This window comes from Crocodylus siamensis, chromosome 1 (assembly GCF_052110815.1).
Source record: "Crocodylus siamensis isolate JL-2025a chromosome 1, ASM5211081v1, whole genome shotgun sequence".
In the NCBI taxonomy this organism is placed as follows: domain Eukaryota; kingdom Metazoa; phylum Chordata; order Crocodylia; family Crocodylidae; genus Crocodylus; species Crocodylus siamensis.
In genome coordinates this window covers 111,677,325-111,692,978 of record NC_143395.1, presented here as the reverse complement: position 1 = coordinate 111,692,978, position 15,654 = coordinate 111,677,325, and the positions used below count along the sequence as shown (strand labels likewise).

At 39.7% G+C, this 15,654-nt stretch overlaps 1 protein-coding gene across 6 annotated transcripts in view; it reads right to left on the bottom strand.

The window, feature by feature from the left end:
- ADGRG6 (adhesion G protein-coupled receptor G6) overlaps positions 1-15,654 on the bottom strand; it is a 160,667-nt gene that overhangs the window by 52,281 nt on the left and 92,732 nt on the right. For all 6 annotated transcript variants that reach the window (XM_090040581.1, XM_090040618.1, XM_090040629.1 and 3 more), the window contains 2 exons: positions 11,356-11,408; positions 11,213-11,272 (listed from right to left, as the gene is read on the bottom strand). In XM_090040581.1, the coding sequence (XP_089896707.1) occupies positions 11,213-11,272; positions 11,356-11,408 (113 nt within the window). The remainder of the gene's footprint in view (positions 1-11,212; positions 11,273-11,355; positions 11,409-15,654) is intronic.

The window sequence follows — 15,654 nt, the reverse complement described above, 5'->3', positions numbered from 1 at the left end:
GATATCCCAGAAATCTGAGCTAACACAGGCTTTCCTGGCTTTAAAGTGACTGTGGGCAGCCTGAGAAGTAGGAACACAGCCAGCATACATATAGTGAGGGAATGGATTTAACAAAGCTGCTTTCACTAGAAATCCCTGATGGGAGAAAGGGGAGGTTGGTTGAAGGGTCTTGCTACCACTTAAGGAAGGAGAGCACAAGGGAGGAACTGTGTAGGCAGTGTACTGGAGGGTACTTTTTGGTATGCCTGCCTACACAAGCTAGGATTACATTTGCAAGAATCACCCGGAAAGCTACCTCTATGATGACAGCTAAGGGCAGGACTTTCCAATGTTACCTGAATTAGGTAAAGTGAAAGAACTGCAGCTTATTACACAGACGTTGCTGTTGGCTACCAGAATTAACTCTCTTTATATTTGACATCTTTTAAAAGTGGGATAGATGTGACAGACATTTTCAAAGTAGGTTCATTAGTGGAGTGGCATGAGAACAACTGACATTAGAAGAATGTCTAAGCATGGATGACTGTTTAGCCTTAAAAAAAATCAGATAGGACACATTTCCTTTCTGTATTCAGATACAAAAACCTGAAATAATGAATCCTGCTGTTTTAGAAACTATTTGTGAATAGACAAAATTAATATTTTACACATATACATATGGATACACACAACCACACACAAAAAAAACCCAATTTTTTCTCACTTACAGAATACACTTTACTCCCTCCCCCTCCCCCCTGCCTTGGCCAACCAGCTGCTAGAAGTTGTGATGTGTAACGTATTTGAGAAATACGGTAAGAACAGTTTCTGGTTATGGGCAAAAGTAAAAGTAAAATCTGCAGGTGACTCAAAGGGCATTTCTAAATGAGACACCTACTGTGCAGTAGCCTAATAACACTGTGCAGTAGTGTGCCAGGCAAAACCCATGCTAATATGCTACTGCACAAAGTTAGGCTACTGTGCAGTAAGTATCACAAAAAAAGCCATGTGCTGGTGCTACTGTGCAGTACCACAAGTTACTGCACATTGAATTAGTACTTAGTTAACTAAGTACTAAACTTAATGTACAGTAACTAAGGCACATTAATGAACATGTAGATGTGTCTACAGAGAGCAAAACTTGGGCAGGATTTGGTCCCTACCTGCTGCTCAGTTACTTTCTACATAATAATCTTTTTTTTCTTCATCCTGCTTTTCAAAAACAAGGCACACTTTATATTCTGGATTATATGTATGTATACATACATATACACATACATATATATGTACATTTATTTAGGGTTTTTTTTTAAAGAACAAAATCTAATTGCTCTTGTACTAATATGCACATTTTCTAATTACATTGCTGATCAAATATTAAAACCAGTAACCTATCTGCTGTAATGTTGATGGCCACAACATATTTAGTGCTGCAGAAGAATTTCAAATCTTCCTAGATATATCAAGCTTGCTCAGATATACCGGCTTCATCCCAGCATTCTATTGCTTTCAACTGAATGTTAATGCAGAACAATGAAATCTATATGGTGCTCATTGTGGAGGATTTTGATGAATGGCTAGTACATTTTTTAAAGCACAGGGCCAAAAGTGGAAAAGAGGTTTATATGGCATTTATTTTTAGAGGACCAATGAATGTTACTACACACTGGGTACTACATGGGATGCTAAATATGCAGCAGACTAATTTACTGTGCATTAGCATCACTACAAAGATGTGTGCTGGCTGCTGCACAGTAGCACCAGTTACTGTGCACTGAGTTAGTACCTGTTAGTACAGGTACTAAGCTTAATGTGCAGTAACTACAGTGCATTGATGCATGTGTAGATGCACCCATTGATTCAAATCAGGGGGCTCCCTGCATTCCCTCCTCAAAAAAACCTGGCCTTTCTCATCTACTTGTACCTTAAAACCTATATTATACTTAAAAATATATTGCTGTCACTCTCAAGGTGTCTACAAAGAGGAAATTAGAGATAAAAGGTTATTGGGTCCTGCCAAATTATGTCAACTTCTAAGAGTTAACCAGAATAGACACTCAGCATCCATATAATTACCAAGGGCAATGAAACATCAGGAGTAATGATAGATCAGGTCTAATTGTATAGTCCAGGCTACCTCCTTACCAAAGCATATGCTGAGGGAGTTGGCTGATGTGATTGCAGAGCTACTGGCCATTATCTTTGAAAACTCGTGGTGATCAGGGGAGGTCCTGGACAATTGGAAAAGGGCAAATACAGTGCCTGCTCAACTTTAAGAAAGGAAAAAAGGAGCATCCAGGGAGCTACGGGCCAGTCAACTTCACCTTCGCCCCTGGAAAAATCATGGACAAGTCCTCAATGAATCCATTTTTAAGCACTTGGAGGACAAGAAAGTGATCAGAAACAGTCAACATAGATTCAGCAAGGGCAAGTCATGCCTGACAACCTGATTGACTTCCATGATTAGATGATTGGCTTTGTAGATACAGGGAAAACAGTGGACAGGGCGGCCCCTGGAGGGTGGCGGGGGGTGGTGTCCAGTTTTGGGCCCCCCCACTACAGAAAGGATGTGGACAAGTTAGAGATGTCCAGTGGAGGGCAATGAAAATTGTTAGGGGGCTGGGGCACTGACTTATGAGGAAAGGTTGAGGAAACTAGGCTCATGTAGTCTGAAGAAGAGAAGGCTAAGGCGGGGATTTGATAGCAACCTTTAACTACCTAAACGGTGGTTCCAAAGAGGATGCACATAGACTGTTGTCAATGGTGGCAAATGACAGAAAAAGGAGTAGTGATCTCAAGTTGCAGCAAAGCAAGTTTAGGTTGGATATTAGGAAAAACTTTCTTACTAGGAGGGTGGTAAATCACTGGAACAGGTTACCTAGAAAGGCTGTGGAATATCCATTCTTGGAGGTTTTTAAGACACAGATTGACAAAGCTTTGGTTGGAATGATCTAGTTGGAGATGGTCCTGCTTTGTGCAGGGGGTTGGATTAGATGACTCCTGAGGTCCCTACCAACCCTCATTTTCTATGATGCTATGTACTACACATATTGTGTATTATACTGTGTATGTACATATCACATAACATGAAATGTCTACATATTATTACATAAATTGCAAGCACTATAAGCTGTCTCAAATGACTCATGCAATGTCCTGAAAAAAATCATAACATAATGTAACTTGATAACTGACATAATTCTTAGTTTAGCACTGACCTCCCTATTTGTAGCAATCAGATCCCAGAATGGGAATATTTTGATAACATAACAATAAACTTTATTTTGAAATAGTAGGGTCAATTTTCATGTAATGATGCCAATGATGAAACCATGGATCAGTGCTGGAAGTATGAGAATCTGCAACTTTAAAACACATAATCATCCTTTATCCTATACTATGTTAGGAACAAGTAGAATACTACAGAAAATGGGATACTATAGCATAGCTCTGCTAGAAAGTATTATGAAATTTTATCACACAGAGGACATTATTATCACTCCTATCAACGTTAAAGAATGGATATCAATGTAATCAAATTACCAATGGGACTTCTCTGGCACAGGCACATAAGATAGGGGAAAGATAAAACATCATCTTTACTGTGTGCAGCTGTGCACATCCTTGTGCTCCCTGATTTACAAGATTCAGAAGTGCCTGGTATAGGCAAAGAAGGAGGTAGGATTATAGCCCTGCTTCCTTCTTCACCAGCCAGATGAACTGAGCTGGCAGGGAAGGAGGAGGGTAGCACATGCTATACTCTGATGTGTTTATAAAACAGAGGACATAAATATGGGCAGATCTAGGATTTTGAAAAGGAGGGTGCAGATGGTGTGGCACATCATAACAGAATACATATTTTTCTCCAGTTAAGGATAATATAGAAGCTTTACTAATATGGTAAGGAGCTAGCACTAAATTATTCAGTTTAAGATTCAAGCAAAAACAAATACCTTGGGGGGGGGCAACAAACTAATTTGTTCGTGTGTGTGTGTGTGTGTGTGTGTGTGTGTGGGTGGGTGGGTGGGTGCATCTACACATGCATATTTATTACGCAGTAACTGAAATTACTGCACAGTATAGGTGCACATCTACACATGCATACTTGTACTGTGCAGTTATATGGTGAGTTATGTCAACTTGAGAGTAAATTTTATACCTGCATTAGGAAGGTATCAAATTTACACCCAATTACTTACTGCTCAGTAACACTGTGTATCTGGACTGAGTTGGGACTAACTGTAGTTGCAAGTCAGTCCACACACAATATTAATGCTGGGAGATCTCAGCGTCAAAAATCCCAAGGCAGAAAAAAGTGGGGCAGTACAAATGACAGCAGTATGCACCACCCAAAATAGGAGCCTGGTTGCCTGGAGCCACACTCTGGCTGCTGGCCATACTCCATGGGCCCAGACTGCTGCTGCTAGAGCCCTGGGAGGCCCCCAGGTAAAGCTGTTGGGGCCAGCCCAGATGCTGGTCCCAACCTTCCCTACCCCACCCAGGGTAACTTACTGTGTGCCACAGTGCACGTGCACAAGTGTTCCCCAGGAACAAGCAGCAGTGGCACAACTAAGTGCTGTTATGTGTCCCCAGGGAAACGCACGTGTGTGCTCATCTGGACGTGCTCTATGTGTCGCATTTCTCTACAGATCAAGTATGGAAATGCAAATAATTGATTATAATGGCTAAGTACAGATGATACACTTAATTGTGCTTTAAATGCGCAGAAAGCTCTTTACCATCATAACAGGACAGATGTTCATGGCACATAAAGCACTTTAAAAATGGCAGGTCCTGGTCTAAGTGAACTCTAGATGGATGTGTACTAATCCAAAGCAATTTGTTAGAGCACTTTATTGAACAACTGTGCCAGATCCCATCAAGGGTTAACTTAGACCGTGATCACTGCTATCCCAATTCACAACAAATTTAGGGCCAGACCCTATTCAACTATTAGGCACCTGTGTGGTCCTAGCGTAGTCCTATTTCAGCCAGTTTGAGCCCCTGAAAATCTATGAATGCATCTGGCCAAAACACAATTTGAGATATAACTGGCAACAGACATAAAAGCCAATAAAAGAGATTCTACAAGTTTGTCCAAGAGAAAAAATAAGACCAAAGACACAATAGGTTCACTGCAAAATGCAGAAGGCAAACTAAATGTATGCTGCAGAGAAGGCTGAAGTATATAATGCCTTTTTCATTTCAGTCTTCACAAATTGGGGCAGCTACCAGACTGCAGTTGACATCAAAGATAGGGAAGGAGCAAATAGCCTGGAGTAGAAAATAAGGATAGGGATTACTTACTGATGCTAGATGCTTTCAAGCTGGCAGGCATGGATGGGATGTACCTTAGGTTACTGAAGGAATTAGCTGAGGAAATTACAGAGCTATTAGCTATCCTCTTTGAGAACCCACAAAAGTCAGCTGAGGTCACAAATTGTTGGAAAAGTGCAAATATAGTGCCCATATTTAAAGGGAAGAAGAATAATTTGGATTGTTAAAGACCATTTCAGCCTGATCATGGTATCTGGAAAGATCATGGGGCAGGTCCTCAATCAATTATGAAGCACTTAGAGAAGAACAAGGTGATCAGGAACAGCCAGCATGGATTCATCATGAACAAGTCATGCCTGATCTACCTGATTTCCTTCTATGATCACTATCCTTACCTAGTAGTCATCAATGGCTCGATATTATATATTTTCATGAATGTATTAAAAAAAATACTAAGATGAAAAATCCCCAAACACAGACATATGCACTTACATGCGTGCATGCACATGCACGCACGCACGCGTGTGCACACACACACACACACACAGCTACAATTGTTAGCCTGATAACCTCAGGACCAACCCAGCTCCTACTGAAGTCAATGGAAAGTCTCAATGGAAAACTTTGGGAGATAAATCTAAGGTTCTTAATGGCCAAAGCTGACGGATTTGCAGTTTGTCACCCTCTTACCTACAAAAGTCCCCCCCTACAAACCAGGATTAAAGCATACTTGAGCATACTGGTTTAGAATAACCTTGCATCATCAAGAGAACTTCAGTCCTCAGAACTTTCAGCATAATTTTCACAGCAAAAAAATTACACATAAATACAACAATTAAAAAAAATGTGGATTTTTTCAAAATCTTTGTTATTGTTCCATTTTTGCCCTTATTGAATTCAATAGAAAAATGTGGCTTCAAGGAGAGCAGATTTGGATCTATACTGGGTGACTGAAAATCCTAGCTATAGGACTTGAGATGTTCTAAAATATGAACTCACATCACAACTACATTACTTTGCAGAAATGATGGTGTTTATATTTGATAACATATTTGAAAGCAGTTAGGAGGAATAGGATTTTCTACAGCTATGTCAATTTCCTCCATAATCTTTTGTTTAAGTTCCAACATTGTTTTCTCACACATTTGTAGGATGAAGGATAATTTATGAAACCACAATAAAAATTAGAGTATAGTGCCCATAAGCAGCTGACTCTTGGCAGAAGCCATTACATTTCTAAATAATGGGTGTGTCTTCATGTGAAATTAGTTTGACGCAGTAAACCCCAGTGCAGTTTGTTTACATTTGTTTACAATGTGCTGAGACGGCAGCACATTGAGCTGAAGTGGTGAAGCCCTGGCGAGCAGGAGCCCGGAAGTCAGCCAGGCAGCCCAGAGCTGCTCTGACCTGGTTCAATGTACTGCGGAGGGGTTGGCTGGGGCATGAGGGTGCTATAGTGCGGGGCTAGCCAGCAGGGAGCTCCACACTGTAGCACCCTCATGCCCCAGACATCTCTGGTTGGCAACTACATATGTGGTGCAGTGGAGTAACTAACTGTGCTGTATGATAGTACTTGTGTTGGGCAGTGCTATCCTACAGTGGAGTTAATTAGTTTACTCTGGCCTAACACACATAGATGCTGATGCTTTATCACAGAGCTAATTAGTCAGCTCTCAGTAAACATCCTGTGTCTAAGTCTTTCTAATCTCAAGGATCCTTCCCGTCCCACATTCCATTAAACAACTAGCACCAAGAATTCATCAGAAGCTTGAGTGTTCCCATTGAAACTGACAGTAAAACTCCCACTGACTTCAGTAGACAAGACTGGGCCTGGGCTTGGGCCGTCTTTCTCAGCTCTTTTCTTTTCTAAGGAGAGATTTCTACTTAGGTTTAGCAACTTATCTTCAAAACCAATGGTTGACAGTATTTTTATTTGGAGGAGTTGTTAAACAGTAGTAGCATTACCGCTATTTTCCATGGTAGAAGTGATTAACTACAGAGAATGGGCCAACATTATGACAATCAAGTGGTGGAAGTTGCGACAAGCATCATCTGATTTGGGTGTTAAGAGGAGAAAAGCTTGTAAATGATATCAAAGCTTAAGGTCTGCAAAGGTGTTACCAAAACAGCTCAAGGAAAGCAGAGGTGCTGAATGGGTCTGCAGAAGCCATTTTTCTTACCCAACTGACCCAACCTTGGTCATATGGCTACACCTAGGATCTGAAGAACCTTTCTGGGAAAAGCAGCAGCAGCAGTAGCAGAAATGTGTAGCATTACTGTAGTGTCAAAAAGGGCAAGGAATCAATGAAAGAAACAAACATACATGCAATTTTTTTGTGCAGAAAGAACATGCTAAATTTATTTTATTTTTAAACTTTAAAATTCATGGAGCCAAAGCCCACCATGATCACAAACTATTATATGTATATCCCATTTGAATTTCAACTCTACTTTGAAGAGGTACCTTCTGATTATTGCTAATAAGATAAGAAAATTAAGCATGCATAAACACTGAAGTAGAGTTTTGATAAAAAAATCATTTTTTCATAGAGTTAATAATCTACTAAAGCAGTATATTACATTGCTGGTATCCAGAGTTCTTTACATGGGTCAAGGTGCTGATAATGATATGTTGGACTTGGCACTTCACGCATTCCTCATTACCATGTACAATGAATACATCATAAGCATAGTGTACTTTGGATTGTGTCAGCTCATAGAGCTCAGTAATATAAGAATAATAAGCCATTTCCACATTTTCATTTCCTTGTGCTCTTCCCCAGAATGTAATAGAGTTTTAAAACACCTTTTTAGAAAATGGCTATTTTTAACATGACAAAAATGACAGCTTCCTGTCTTTCACTGCCAGGTCCCACTTGTCAGGCTGAATTACTCTGTTTCTATTGATTCTGACTCCTTCACTTGTAGGTAGGATGGATGGTGAATTGCACAATGCTGAGGCTATTTTAAAAGTTACAGCTGGCAATCTACCAAATAAAGTTGAAAGAAGATTCAGTAAAAGAAGTGAAAATGAAAAAGATGAACAGTTTGTGAGCAATTATTTTTAAAATATTGCATGAAAGAGTGAAACATAGGCTGGGGGAAGAGAGAGAGTGAGAATGTTAAAAAATTGCTGGAGAATGCAAGAGAAAGAGCATATACTAAGAAAGGTTAACTTAAGGAACCAAGGCAATGATCTGTTAGAAATATGAAGACAAAGTTACAGAAAACCAAATGAATGTAAGATTCAATAAGACAAAAGCAAATAAGTTAATTTATATGGAAGACAAGGGCAAAGGCTTATGGACTAGTACTGAAGTTTTAGTTTTAAAACAATCTGAGGGAGAATCAAATGAAAAATTTTTAAAAGCAAAATGAAATAGTACTAGGCAGATTAAGTATAGAGCTTCCTGCAACTAAGGGATAAGGTTTATTTAAGGCAGTGGTTCTCAACCTTTTAAGATTCGAGGCACCTGTCAATAGACTCAAGGCACCCCTCAGAGAATACCAGCTTAGTTTGCACTTGTTTTTATTCCTTACAGAAAAATAATACATCAGTTCTTCTATTGCAAATACCTCAGAAAGGCCACAATGGGTTGGAATGGTTTTAACACTATGGATTCCTATTTGAAATCTCTGGGTTTATGTTGTGAATCATGTTTGCTGTGGCAACCTAGTTAAGAATCACTGATTTACAACCATCCACAGTAGAGAAAATAAACCTAAATCACTGAAAACTTAATTACCAAAAAACATATGAAAAACCTTCAGGAGCAAGAAAAGTAGAAGAAATTAGCTCTAGCTTTCCACCAGATCATCCTCAAAGTATAAGAACCTAACTCCCCCACACTCCAACAAAAAAAAAAGTTGACTGTTTTTGGGATAAAGATTTATACTCATAACTTTTTATAGCCAGAAATTACACTCCAAGGGCCTTATGGCTTCTTTAGAGTCTTATCCAAGACAAACCTGAAACTGGAAAATTTTAACAAACATTTTAAAGTCAACAATCAGGAGAAAGTAACAAGAAAGGTAGTTTTCTGGGCCTTCATCTAAGATCTAAATTATTTCCTTTTTGTAAATATTGCAAATGACTATATTTAAACATATGTGAACCTCAAGGATTTGAAAGACTGGTTGTTAGACATAGGATTAATGAAAATGAATGGTAAGCTAAACTTCCTTTTTTGGCAATAAAGGAGCAGTGAGTTATGGTAAACGTACATGTGCTTAGTCCACAGAACTGGAAGAGAACAGATTTTCCCTACATATTTCATAGTATGTGGCAATGAAAATGAAACAGCATGCTAGTATAGTAATACTAACCCCCCCCCCAAGCAACTCTACAAAGATAGGCAGTATGATTTCTAATTTTTCCACAGAATACCCATTGGGTTAAATGTCAACCTTTATTAAACCATGCAATACTAGTAACTTTGATTAGGTTATCCAACGTATTGAAAGGTAGAATTTAACATGAGTTTTACTATTGGTCTTATGCGGTATGTATAATACAACAACACAAGATTCTATAAAGTATGCTTTCATCATGTATGACATAAGAAGCATTTAAAATAAATATTTCATAATGAAGATAGTATTTTGGTCCTCATCCATAGGCCACTGTAGTCAAAAGAAACATTTTCATTGACTCCATTTGTTTTTGCTACCAGGCTTTTTATATTGTACAGTTCTAAAAAACTGTTCAATATAAAACTTATATGCAGTCACATTGACTTGGAAATCACATGTGAGGAGTAAAGTGTCAAGAAGAGGCTTGTTTATTTGCTGTGCACACATCCAGCAATCCATTATTAGATGTTAAGAACATTTGTAATAGCTAGATTAATTTTACAGCAGCTGTACTAACTCCTTACAATATGAAAGTAAACACAGTGGGATAAATTGGAGATTGAAACAGCAACAATCTCATAGATTTCATAGATTTCATAGACATTAGGGCTGGAAGAGACCTCGGGAGATCATTGAGTCCAGCCCCCTGCCCAAAGGGCAGGAAGTCAGCTGGGGTCATAAGATCCCAGCAAGATAAGCATCCAATTTACTCTTGAAGGTGTTCAATGTAGGTGCTTGAACCACCTCCGCTGGCAGACTGTTCCAGACCTTGGGGGCTCGGACAGTAAAGAAATTCTTCCTTATGTCCAGCCTGAAACGATCTTGCAGGAGTTTGTGACCGTTCGACCTAGTCATCCCTTGGGGCGCTCTGGTGAACTCCATGAGCTAAGAGAAATATTTTTAAAAATATGATGAAATCCTGCTACTGAATGTGTTTATCTTTAACAAAAAGTGATTTTGATGTGCTTTTACGTCTCAGGAAAACTTTTTAAATATCACAACACAGTTTGGATTGCAGTTGAAGGCTTTTTTGGGTTGGATGTTTAATTTTTTTACTTAATAGTTTTATTTAGAATACCAAATGATTGTTAGAATGGACTGTGGGGGTGGGGAGAGGTTGGCTACAGGATTGTGGATTATGGACAAGACAAAGTGAGCTTTGGGAGTGGGGTGGAGTTGACAGGCTGTGGGAAGATAGGGCTGTAGAGGGGGACAGAGGTGTACTACGGGTTCTAAAAGATTGAGACTCTGAGATTCTGCCATTTCAGAAAGTAGATTATGCTGCAATAGAAGAATTTACTTGGCTTACCATGGATGTGAACTTGGTCAGCAACATTCTGTGACTGGTAAAAATTAAGTTGGAAACATGATTAGCTAAGTTTTGTAAGACTTGATGACCTATGCTACCTTCAGTACAGTAGGTAGTTAAGACCAAAGTAATTTAAATGAAATAACCATCATGATATTGATGCAAGGATACCTCTGCCTCACAAGTCAAATATTTATGAAATGGTAGGGTGTGGCCCATAGTGTGTAATCATGAATTCATTTGATTTCAGTAGCGGATTTACCTTTATCAATAAAAAATCACCGAGAAAGTTACCTTTGACCACCAATGCTTCTTTTCTCCTTCATCCCTTCTGTCACGGTGCTTGACTGAATACTTTAAAGAAGAGAAACATAAGAATCAATTAGAGCAGAGTCCTATTCTATTGATATTTAACCCTAGTCAGCACTGACATTTACCTGATATTGACCACAAACACAGTATAATTCCACTTCTGGAAGGTTTGATTTAGCTGAAAAATAGAAAGAAAATAATCATAAGGATGGAGTAGTGCTACATTATTCATGGAAAGAAGAATAGAAACACAAACCCACTTCAGAACCCTGTCCATCCTCTCTACCACCACACAAAGTTCTCTCTTGCCCTTGTTTATCACCTTTATGTAGAAAAACAGAGACCATCTTTCCATTCCTGTGAAATTATTCCTTTATAAAGTTTGGGTTTTTTTCCTATTGGGGTGGGGCACTTCAGTGGAGAGAATGTCACTAAATGTACTTTGTAAGAATAGACAAGTACAAGAGACACTTAAACCCCCATGCTACTATTTATAGAGAGGATGTGGTTGGAAAAGATTTTTGGATGCTGAATATTGTGGAAACTATAATGCTATGGTTTCATCAAAAGCCTATAAGCTGCTGCAGAGCCTCTGTTTTAATCTTGTATTGGAAATATTTTTAAACTTGCAGTACGTGTTCAGACTTGCCCTTTTGAAGACAACTGGAATTTTACCATTGACTTGATAGGATACCAAGTCAAAGATTATAGTGCTTGAAGACATTAATTACTTATTTGTCTCTCTCCTCACCTAAACAGTTCACAAATAGAGGTCAAAGATCCATGAAGCCTACTATTTGCAGACAACATGCATGGTTTGGTTTGGTTTGGTTTTGCTTGCTTGCTTGTGGGGACTGGATCGAGTGGAGTGCCATTGCCATCATGTGTGACAGTGACAGATTCTCAAGACTGAGAAGAATTAGCAAGGGGAACCTTGTGTGGTGAGGGGAAGAGGGTGAAGCAGATTCTGATAACATTTTATTCCCCACCCAGACTGTGGTCTTAAGGAAAGACTGAGAATTAAGAGGAGTGCTACTACTGGGGAAGTAGACTTTGTTGCCTGCCATGAACATTCATTCTAAGTTTGTTCACCTGTATTCCATCAAAGGACACTTTATACTGGTTGGGAAAATAACATGTTCTTGGGCCCATTCTACAGAATGAAAGCTCCATATTCAGTGATTCCTAAAGCACATCAGTGACAGATTTCATCAGACTTTTCAGTATAACAGGTAATCCACACACCATAACTGATTCCATTCCAACCTCATTGTGGGATTAGCAAGCAAAGTAGGCTGTATCTGATGCAGTTTGAAGATGCAAGGTCTCCCATACTTTAGGCAGAACTGCAAGCAATTTAATCACACACCTCTACCATTGATCCCCTTTATGTCCATGCTGTATGAACCATCTGAATGAACCAAACTGCTTCGAAGACTAGCTTTGCACTGTGCAGTTCTCCCATAATGCAGGGTGAGAGAGTGCAGCCCTAGGTTATTCACAAGCAGTAGGGCAGTAAGAAGTAAACAGAGTACAGGTTTCCCTCGATTTATGCAGGTTCTATATATGTGAATTCACTCTTATGCAATGAGCATTTTTAGACCCATAATTCATTATATGCAAGGTAAGTTCACTCTTATGCAATTGGCATAGGTGCCCCCCATCCAATCAGGTAAGTCTGTGGGGGAGGGGAATGGGTCATGGGGCTGGGGCCCCACTCACCCCTGCCCCTGCTGCAGCAGCTCCAGGAGCAGCTGGCACCAGTTGCGGAAGGAACTGTCAGTGGGTGTGGGGGCATGTGCCTCTTGCTGCTGTACAACCCCCAGGAGGGCCACGCTGAGTGCCAGGAACAGCCCAGTGCTGCTGTTGGCCCCAGCCTGCAGCAGCAGCCTGTTGTCCCACACACAGATCTGGGGGAACACGCCCCCCAGGAAAAGCCTGGCACAGCCCCCCAACCTGCAGCCCTCCCGGGGACATGACTTACCTGAGGGACATGGTTTATGAGGAAAAACTGAGGAAAGTGGGTTTATTTAGTCTAGAGAAGAGGATTACATAGATTTCATAGACATTAGGGAGACAGAGGAGATTTAATAGCAGCCTTCAACAACTTGAAACGGGATTTGAAAGAGGATGGAGCTAGATCATATTCACTGGTGGCAGATGACAAAACAAGGAGCAATCATTTCAGGTTGTGGCAAGGGAAGTTTAGGTCTCATGAGGAGGGTACAGGTTACCCAGAGAGGTGGTGGAAGCTTCATCCTTGGAAGATTTCAAGACTCGGCTACACAAAGCTTTGGCTGAGATGATCTAGTTGGGGCTGGTCCTACCTTGAGCAGAGGGTTGGACTAAATGACCTCCTGAGCTCCCTTCCATCCCTTATTTTTTATGATTATATTATTGAAACTCAGAGAAAGTCTTGCCCCTCCACTCAGGGTCAGATTAAATTGGTAAATACTGTGAGGTTTTTTCTTTCTTCTGTAGTGGCGGGGCAGGGAGGGGGAGAGGGGGCTCTTCCCTAAATCTCTTAAAAGTATTTTAAAATTTTTGTTAGAGAAGGTTAAAGTGTTGTGTTCTGTGGTTATGTGACAGGATTGCCTGTGTAGTTTTAGTAATAGGTTAGACAACGAATTGTATCAAATGAGCTAGATAATAGGCCTGTGCAAATAGGGAAGTATTTGATTTGGATTCGGATTCAGCTGATTTGGAGGACAGTGATTCAATTCAGAGATTCAGATCACTGTCCTGAATCGATTCGGCTGAATTGGCTTTGGAAGATTCAGTGCTGATTCAGAGAGAAGCCTGCCAAGTTTCAAGGAGATAGGTGCAAGGGTTTCTGGAAAGCTGCACCTCAAACTGCTGAAAGCAAAACTTGTGTCACTTGTGTGTGTTAAGGCAGACTTAGATGAAAAAAGCAGGGGTGGTAGCCTGTAACCAGGGGCCTTCCTGGTGCCAGTTAGATCTCTGCCCACTCACCTGTTTCTGGGCCAGCTGCCCACCCTTCTTTTGCTCAGGCAGAAACAGTTCACAAAAGGGACAGAAAGCCTGCAGATAGAGGCTTATATGCTGTTTCTATTTTCCTCCCCCCAGAGCACTGTGAATGGAAGGGGATTCAGGGAAAGATCACAGTCACTGGCCAGCTAGAGATATCTGTCTTTTCCCCCTGCTCCTCCTCCCTCTTCTCAGTTTCTGTTCCCCTGAAAGACTGCCTTCTGAATATCTGCATCTCTGAATCTTTTCCCAAATCTTTCTGTACTGATTCAGAGGTATTTTTGGTCTCCCAATTTGATTTGGATTTGGTGATTTGGCCTCTGAATCAGGCCAAATCTTTTCCAAATCAAATTGGCGACCGAAGCTTCACACACCCATACTGGATATGGATGATCTGACTTCAGGCAGGGGGTCAGACTACATAACCTCCAGAGGTCCTTTCCATCCCTACTATTCTATGATCCTATGAGTCTAAGAATACAATGCACATTTGACCCACCAGATCCATCCATCAAACCCCTAGACTTTATTTTAATCATACAATCTATCACAGATTCAAAGCCCTCTATTACCTAAACACCTTACCTATACATCTTTTGTCAGAAGATCATCATGCTCCAAAAAGTTGCAACTTAGTTTACATCTCTCAAACACGCAACTTAGTTTACATCTCTCAAACACCCTTCATAGCATACTAAAGCAAACATTTATTATATAAAAGGACAGAGAAAAGCTACAATACTAACTGGCTTTCTACATAGATAAAAACACCCACCTCAAACCACCAAAAAAGATAATGAGTCTAAGTTATTTTTTTCTTTTATCCCTTGAATTAAGTTAAAATTTTACACATTGGGCAAGGCTATTAATTTACAGAGTTTTAACTTAAAAACATGGTTTAGGTCAGTAAATTATCTTTAAACATGGCTCAAGTATCACCTCAGATATTGTATTATCAAAGCCTTCCGCAGACAGGCAGAAACACTGTTTAATTTTAGGATTCATTTAATTATTTTTAGACTTTTGCAAAAGTAAAAAGAAAAACTCATCATGGCCATCCACCTCTGCCATCAATCCCTAAATAAAAGAAAGAAAGATAGAAAGAATAATTTTATTTGTACACAGATCTAAACCCTATAATAACTTTCTAATATTTTCTAATATGAGAAAAGGGAGGAAGGAGGTATGTCCTGGCTCATAGTCCAAAATGCCCCAAAAACAAAAAATGCCCCATTTTCCTTCTTTTATAAATATAAATATTTATTTATTATTTGATTTTATATTTCAAAGCAGTCTCACACTTGATGTACACTTTAGCTTTAAAGCTGTTAATTACATATGAAATGCTAAGATCAAACATCAACATTAGATGAAACAACATCAGGTTTCCTTTGGTCTAAGAAATATTGCAACTGAAGACCTTATTATGCCAACAG